This window comes from Loxodonta africana, chromosome 3, assembly GCF_030014295.1.
Source record: "Loxodonta africana isolate mLoxAfr1 chromosome 3, mLoxAfr1.hap2, whole genome shotgun sequence".
Lineage (NCBI taxonomy): Eukaryota > Metazoa > Chordata > Mammalia > Proboscidea > Elephantidae > Loxodonta > Loxodonta africana.
In genome coordinates this window covers 130868381-130877275 of record NC_087344.1, presented here as the reverse complement: position 1 = coordinate 130877275, position 8895 = coordinate 130868381, and the positions used below count along the sequence as shown (strand labels likewise).

General features: G+C 39.0%; 1 protein-coding gene across 5 annotated transcripts in view; it reads left to right on the top strand.

Moving 5' to 3' along the window:
* Positions 1–442: 442 nt before the first annotated feature.
* The window catches only part of ODF2L (outer dense fiber of sperm tails 2 like), a 67705-nt gene continuing 59252 nt past the window's right edge, over positions 443–8895 (top strand). For 2 of the 5 annotated variants that reach the window (XM_010591140.3, XM_010591141.3), the window contains exons 1-2: positions 446–653; positions 8158–8327. In XM_010591140.3, coding sequence (XP_010589442.2) covers positions 8215–8327 — 113 coding nt within the window. In that variant the 5' untranslated portion in view covers positions 446–653; positions 8158–8214. Of the gene's footprint in view, positions 654–8157; positions 8328–8895 lie in introns of all 5 variants that reach the window. The other 3 variants (XM_023549412.2, XM_010591139.3, XM_064282186.1) reach the window with 3 other exon arrangements.

The following is an 8895-nucleotide window of genomic DNA, read 5'->3' as shown; positions in this document are numbered from 1 at the left end:
TGTCAACGTGTATTCAGTACAAAAATTAGCATATTTTCCAATTCTTTTTTTTTATATGCAAAATCAGTGTGCATTTTGAACTTACAAATTATCTCAGTTCGGAAGAGGAAGAGTCACCTTTCAAATGTTAAATAGCCATTGACTAAAGGCCTTCGTATTGGATCAGGGTTTCTTCAGGAGCGTTAATATTTTGGGAATTAATATTCGGAATTAATCGGCCTTATTTCCCTTTTTCGGTGAGCTCAACTAACACTTTTCGTTAATTACACACAGGTTGCGCCCTTTTCAGAAAATAAAAACTACAGAGGTTTCGCCCTTTTCACAAAATAAAAACTAAAAGACAAAAAAAGGGCCTCTCCCAAGCCCCGCCTCCTCACCCCCGCCAATAGCTACAGGCGCTGGCGCTCGCTTTCCAGAAAAGGACCAATGGGCTCAACGGAAGGGGCGGGGCAGTCGTTGCCACAGAAGCCGCTTGCCGGTTACTAGCTGAGCTTTCTTTTGTGTCGCTGTTCTTTGGCGGGCACACTTGCACCGTAAGCAGTTCTAGGAATTCGCCGGCTTCTGTCTCACGTCTCTTGCCTTCCTTCTTAGTCTTTCACCCGCTGCCCACTGGTCCCGCTCCCACCTAGCTGATCCAGGGCAGGATAGCACAGGTACGCTTCGCGGATCTCCTACCAACGGTAACACTGCGCTACCCTCTGTGGCCCCTCGGGTTCTTTTATGTATAGAGGCGCGGCGACGGGCTGACGTCACGGCGACGTGCTGACGCATGGCGGGCGTTTGCGCGGTTTTTGGGGGCAGTTTTAGGAGCTTATTTTGTGGGGAACGCTGGGGTGCATATAGGCAGTTATCTAGCAGCCTGTTCTTGGGGGGCGGGGGCCAGGGTGGTGGTGGGTCCTGGAAGTGAACTTACAGAGGCCGGCGTCTGCCCCCTTATGCGCACTTTCTGGGTGCACTTTCCCCAGACTGCCCGGATTGGGAGAGAGGCAGGCTCATACTCTTATGAAGGGTGTGGTCCCTGGTACATCAAAGTGGATCTTAGCACGAGGTGGCTTGTCCAGAACCTAATCCCGGGCCTGGCAGTCCCTGGGTGTGATGGTGTTTTTTTCAGAAAAAGTAAGTTGCCATTGAGTGGATTTCGACTCATCGCAATCACGTTTGTGTCAGAGTAGAACTGTGCCCCAAAGGGTTTTCAAGGCTGATTTTTTGAAAGTACATCACCAGGCCTTTCTTCCAAGGCATCTCTGGTGGACTCAAACATCCAGCCTTTTTGTTAGCAGTTGGGTACTTAACTATTTGCATTATCCAGGGACTCCTCTTTCAGAAACACTGTCCTCTTATTCATTCAACTGGCTTGTAAGTGCGCATCTTATACCAGACTGCTGTAGGACCAGGAACCTCATAAGTGAAGAATACATCGGGAAGCCTCAGAAAATAATTCCTCCTCTAGGGCTCTTCTAGGTTCCAGACACTATAGGAGACCCCCTCAGTGCACACAACTAGCATAGTGTTGTGGAAAAAGGTAGAGTCAGACCTAGCTGTGTGGACGTGGGAAGGCCACTTAAACTTTCTGGCCTCAGTTTCCTTATTTGTAACATGGGGGCAATAATAGTCACCTTTATGTGGTTGCAATAAAAAGGGATCAAGTAAATGTATCTAGGTTTTGAATATAGGTAGTCAGTGAGTGGTGCTATTATTTACTGGGAATAACCATATCAAGACTCTGGCTGGCATTGGGGGGGAAATCTGTTGGGGACAAATGGGTCATCTTAGTTTCCTTATCACCTGACACATAGTACAGTTTCAAGTGTTTTTGAATGAATGAGGTTTTTGCAGTAGTTCTAAGCAGCATTTGGTTGTTACGTTGTTGTGTTCCCTCAGATCTCTTCAGACTCATAGCAACCCTACAGGACAGAGTAGAACTACCTCATGGGATTTCCAAGGCAGTAATCTTTATGGAAGCAGACTGCCACATCTTTCTCTCGAGGAGCGGCTGGTGGGTTTGAACCACCAACCTTTGGGTTCACAGCCGATTGTTTAACCACTGACCTACCAGGGCTGCTTTTCCAACTCACAGAGACCCTATATGACAGAGTAAAACTGCCCCATAGAGCTTCCTAGGCCATAATCTTTATGGAAGCAGGTCACTAGGTCTTTTCTCCTGTGGAGCCACTAGTGCGTTTGAACCACCAACCTTTCCTTTGGCAGCCCAGCACTTAATCACTCGCCACCAGGGTTCCTTAGCACTTGGTTACCAAAACCAAACCAAATCCATTGCCATCAAGTCAATTCCAACTCATAGTGACCCAGTAGGACAGAGTAGAACTGCCTCATAAGGCTTTCCAAGAAGCTGCTGGTGGATTTGAACTGCCAACCTTTTGGTTAGCAGCTGAGCTTTTTAACCCCTGTGCCACCAGGACACTTGGTTAGTTATGGTTAAAGGAACAAACCACAGAAAGCTTGTCTGCTTTTAAAATTATTTTGATACTCTTCTGCTTACAATAAGAATGTTGTGCCCATAGTTCTTTAACAGCTAGTTATCCATTTTTTGCTTCTCTTTTGCTTCTGCTCATTTCACAATTGATGTGTATCAATAGTATAGTTTTGTATCCTGAGCACCTGAAGATATAAGAAAATGGCTTTTTTTGCATTGCTGTTCTTCATTGTGTTTGGTCTGTACAAATGAAGCAGACTGAAGTTACTGGGTATAGAAATAAGATGGAAGTAGCATCTGCCTACAGGGCACAAATTTGTTAGGAATCAACAGTGGTTTTCCCTGGGCTCTGGTTCAGTTGTACTCAGCCAATTTATGACTATATTGAATATGATTTTGTAACAATTCTGAAAGGAGTAGATCTTGAAAGAATCGTTTTGAAGATTGAGTTTGTTCTATACAAGTAACTCAGGCCTACAAGCAATTTCAGGAATGGTGATGGACTGAGGATGATTATTAAAGTAAGAAGACTTGGGTGGGAAAGCAGCCTCAACGGAGCACCAAAAAAAAAAAAAGTTGCTGTCAAGTAGATTCTGACTCACAGCGACCCAGTAAGACAGGGTAGAACTGCCTCATGGGGTTTCCAAGGCTGTAATCTTTATGGAAGCAGACTGCCATATTTTTCTCCTGCAAAGCAGCTGGTGGTTTCGAACCACTAACCTTTTGGTTAGCAGCTGAGCTCTTCAACCACTGCACCACAGGCCCCCTTAAAGTACCAAAACCAAAACCAAACCCAGTGCCACTGAGCCGATACCAACTCATAGTGACCTTATAGGACAGTAGAACTGCCCCGTAGAGTTTCCAAGGAGTGCCTGGCCGATTGGAACTGCCGACCCTTTGGTTAGCAGCCGTAGCACTTGACCGCTATGCCACCAGGGCTTCCTAGAGTACCAAAGGAGTATCTAATTGTACCAAAGGAGTCCTAAATTAAAAAAAAAAAAAAAAGAAGTTGTAAGTGCTACTACTTCACTCTGTCTGAACCTCACTACCACTTTGACTGGCAAAGGTTATTCTCATTTTATAGAAGAGAAAACCGAGCCCAGTAACTAAGGGCAGTTCACGTCAGGTAGCTAATAAGAACTAGGACTGGTATTTTGTAAGTCTGACCAAGTGTGGCTGCCTCTGGGTCATCAAAGAATGATTATGTTCAGTCTATCTGTACTATCTGTACTCTGTTTAAGAAGGAAGAAATAATACTTTTTAAAAAATAGATTTTATTTTTTAGAGCCGTTTTTGGTTTACAGAGAAATTGTACAGAAAGTACAGAGAATTCCCATATGCCCCCCATCTGCTGCACACAGTTTCTCCTGTTAGTAACATCTTGCGTTAGTGTGGTACATTTCTTACAATTGATGGACCAATATTGATACATTATTATTAACTAAACTCCATAGTTTACATTAGGGTTCACTCTTTTTCTGAAAAAGCTTACAGTGGCAATACTCTGGGAAAGTCTTCCAGGATCGTGCTGGTAGGCATTAGGTATCCTCATGTGTGCTCTTATGGGACCCCATGATACTCCTGTCACAGCCTTCAGCTCACTGGATTTAGTGGTCTAGTCACTACTCTCTCTTTAGACTTATAGCCTATCTATGTCTGCAAGAGCTCTATCTGTTCATCCCTCATTTCCTTTTACAGAACATTTTTTATTTTTTTGAGTACAAATTGATGAGTGGTATAAAAAGCTGACTGAATTAAGGCAAGCTTGTGAGTTACTTTCTGCTTCAGATTCTTATGATGATTTATATTTTCAGCATCTCATGAACTGAATTCCACCACTTCCTTATTTGTAATCTTGAGCAAGCCCTTTAACCCCTCTTAAGACTTGGTTTCCTCATCTGTGGCTTAAGGATGTTAATAGCAACCTTGTAAGGCTTTTATGAGATGATGCTTGTAAGGTCAGTCAGTACCTTGTTCAATAAATGGTAGCAATTGTTACTATCATATTGAAGGTAGGGAAGAAAGTTTCTTCACCATTTGGTGAAGGATGCTGATTTAATTATTTGGAATTGGACAATATTCTGAACACCTGTGGGATTGAAGGAACCCGAAAAATTTGGTCCAATCTTCTACTGGATAATTGGGCTCTATTTGGGGCCCCCATTCATCTCAAAAGTGCCTCACTTTAAGAAAAAATGACGTAATCACCCTAGGTTGTATTTGAGAACCCAGGCTGGGCCTCTCCGCCCCCGACTGTGTTAGGTAATTTTTGAGGGTGTAGGTGATGGCTATGACATTTTGCTCTCACAGAGTTAGTAGCAAGTTTAAAAGAAAACTAAAATATGAGCATTTTTTTTTTCTGGGTATGGAGAAATTAAATTCTAAACTGTGTGATTCTGAAAATACTACTAGATATTTAGTGTCCCTGGTGACTGGAGTAACCGGAGAATGCTTTGAGAAGGAGGTGAGACTTGGACCTTGAAGGATTAGTATATAGCCTGTACTTAGAGACCAGTCGGTCTTGCTGTTGACTTTCTCCCCCATGTCATTCAATCTGCAACCCATCTTTTAAACTTAAATTTCTCTTTATTCAGTGGAGAGAGGCATTACCTAATTAATTGTCTAAGTTAGCCTCTGTGTATTCTGAAAATGTTTTTTTCAGATTTTGGTGGCTTTTACTCATAAGCTCTATATTCCAGCTATTTTTACTCTTTGCCATTTTTACTTTTTTCATTATGGAGTCTAAAATGCCATACAGTTAGTTCTCTAGTAAACTTTTGGCTCATGTCTGGCATGGTGGAAAAAAGGAGCAGTATTCCTGCATCTACTTTGTGCTCCTTGCTGAATTTTTCATGCTAAATTTTTTAGTGAAAACTGTGTGTTTTCGTTTGAAGCCAGTGGGAACTAGTTCTCCAAGAATTAGTGTTTGGAGAAACAAATTAGAATCTGCAGGATTTGAATGCCTTTCTCTTCAGAGAGATTAGTTTTAAGTACGTATTTGTCTCAAGCTGGTTGGTTTACTCAGGCCACTCTAGATGCTAAGGAAGGCCCTGGACCATGTTCTTTCTTTTCTTTGACCATGGCCAGCATCACTGTTCATGAATAGGCACCCCTCAGATGCTTTCTGGCCAAAACAGAATGTAGTTTAGTGAGTGTAGCTGGATCAACATAAACTCGTGACCACTCCTGGAAAAAGCTTTAAGTACCTGCCTTTTTGGTAGGAGACTGGTAAAAGTCATCTCTATATAAGAAATCCAAGTCTTTAACCATTTAAGAATGTTTTGAAATTGAAAATCTTTAAGGATTTAACCATTAAATATGTGCAGAACAAAGTCTTTGTTTCACCTCTTACAAGTTGTATGAAAGTATAAAATACATCTGGCAGTTGGCAGTGTATTCCACACAATTGAGAACATTTTCCTGTGAAATACCAGTTTTTCCATACAGGAACACATTTGGCCCACTAAAATGATAGCATTTTTTATGAAGGTAGGACTTATTATGCTAAAGAAAATAGCTTTGTGCTGTACACATATGTTTTTTGGTTGTGGTATTGTCACAACATGAAAATAGTGTAGTGCCTTGGAACCTCTGAAAAACCTTTATCGTGGAAAAGATTTCTAGACTATAAGAATATGATTGGTGATAATTTCTATGGAAAATATCCAAGATTTGACTTATACATTCCTGCCTCATGGTTGGAGCATTAAGTAATGAATAAGACAAATGACATTTTAGGATGTTGGGCAAAAAACATTCTAAAATCCCTGTTTTTATAATGTGTAAATTTTATTTATTAATTTATCCTTTAAGATAAGATATAGTTACCTATTACAGGGATAAAGCAGAGGAATTTTGTTTTATTATTTTGTTTTGTTGTAAGATTTTTAGAAAAATTATGTTTATGTAGCTGCCAATAGCCTGCAAAGCCAACTAAGAACTCATTTAAAATACTGATACCAAGCTGAATCTAATCACATAAACTTTTTACTACAAATTCAAGATCTCTGTTCCCTTACATTGTGTTATAGAACTTTATTCCAAATGTAGAAACCATTTTTCTTTAATGATTCCTGAAAAGATGACTCAAGGGATGAATAAGTAAAAACAATGACAACAACAAAAAACTCATTGGCGTAGAGTCCATTCTACTTATAGCAATGCTATAGGATAAAGTAGAACTGCTCCATAGGGTTTCTAAGGCTGTAAATCTTCACAGAAGCAGACTTCCACAGCTTTCTCTTGTGGAGCGGCTGGTGGGTTTGAGCCACCAACCTTTAGGTTAACAGCTGAGTGCTTAACAAAGCCTTAGGTCCTCTCCTTCAATTATTGCTTACCTTTGGCTTGTAGGTGGTGAGGATTCAACTATAAATAAGACCACCTTTCTCGAGATTCCAGTCTACAAGACACAAGTATTTAAACATGATAAATATCAATTTCTCTCTGAGTAGGGTGTCCATTGCAACTGAACAAATCAGTAGATGCTAGTGCTCTTGTTTGCAGTGTCTTATCCAGATTTTATACTTCTTAATCTTTGGGTTTAGTTTTTCATTTGATTTTGTGTATCTGTATATTGTAATTCTTCTAGACTTCCAATAGCTCAGAATATTGTTACTCCCTAATAACAGATGTTGCATGTTTGCGGCGTCCAAGTGGATCATCTTAGACTACCTGTAGGTTATTTAACACTTCCTTTTGTGTATCAGTTGCTGGTATTTCAAAAATAGGAGCATGCTTTTCAATGGCCTGTATACTAAATATTTACAGAATCTTCCAACAGAAACAAATGAATTCTTAGACATTTTGGAAGGCTTCTGAATTTGCTTTAGACCTATAATTTCACATCTACCTAAAGTATTAGATATTCTTGAACATGATGTATTTTGTATTATAGAAATATAAAAATAAATTATGAAGATGTAAATATCTCTGAAAAAATGTAAAGAAACCTTTATATGTAACATTGAATTGTATATAAACGTAAAAGTCAGGGAAACACATCACCATATATTAAAATGGTGAAAACACAACCTTAATGGTTGCTAAGGCTCTCACTCCTTACTTAAAATGGAACGATTTTGAAGAAATTCATGAATATTCATGTTTAAAAAAGACATCCCCAAGTTTGAGTGAAAATGATTAGATTATTTAGTAAAAATTGGAAGCAATATTATCTGTATATTCTTTTCATTATCACCAAAGGGATATCCTAGATTGAGACATGGGAATAAATGAATTTAATTTTAAAAGATCTACTTTCAAAAGAATAATTCTGTTGTCTTTGTAGCTATTGTTGCCAAATACTTTTTAAAAAGTATGTGTATTTCCACATTTCTTGGCGTAAATAGCATACTTTTCTTATTGGTTGGACCTAACGAACTGAGGACCATAGGGTTTTTATATCCCTTTTCTACTACTACTGGATTAACATATTATTGTGTAACTTCAGAAAGTGACTAATAAAAACTTTCTATACTCTCGTGATTATGTAGAAAACAGCTGATTTTTTTGGAGATTATTTGTGAAAATTGGCAATTATTGAATGTATGTGCTATGCAGTTTTGATCCTATTTGGGATTAGTTTCACAATGCATAGGAATTACATTTTTTATTTTGAAATGTTTTCCTTTGATGCATCTTTAGAATCTTTATCTTACAGAGTAATGACAGGAAGTAAGTATAGCTACTGAAATGCTAAGTTTAATAACTGAACTATTTCACAGCTTTCAGCTTATGTGGAAAAGTTGTGGAAGCCACCTATAAATCCATTTGCTGAATTTATGGAGAAGCCTACAAATGATGGAAGTCATTCAGAAGAATTATTTTTCCATCTTAAAAGTAGATCAGAGAAAGAACACCTACCACGGCGTGCCAGTGAAAGTCATCTCAGCTGGTATTCTTATCCAAAGCAGGGGAACTATAATTTTCTGAATTTAGGATTTTATATTTTCTTTGTAATGTAAATTATTTGAATCAAATACAGCTTTCTTTGAAGACTGTCTTCTTTAAATCTAATATTTAAATATTTACTTAATCTGATTACAAATGTACTCATTTAGCAGAACTTGGCTAGTTTCGTGGAGTCTTAGGGAAAGGAGTTACAAATGGAAACCTTACCTAGTAAGAATTTGTAAAGTAAACCTTTTTACTAAGGTAAATGAAAATATAAATACTACAGAATACTGAAACTGTAGTTTAATGAGTACTAATTCATTGTTATTTGGTATATTGCTATGTAACAGATACCTGTCATATTTTGGTTCTTTAGAATGGGGAATACACTTGTTATTTATATGGGTCATGAAAAAAAAGCCATTGCCATTGAGTTGTTTCCAACTCATAGCAAACCTATAGGACAAAGTAGAACTGCCCTATAGTTTCCAGGAAGCGACTGGTGGATTGAAACTGCTGAGCCAAGCGCCTAACCAGTTTGCCACCACGGCTCCTTTATATGGGTCATT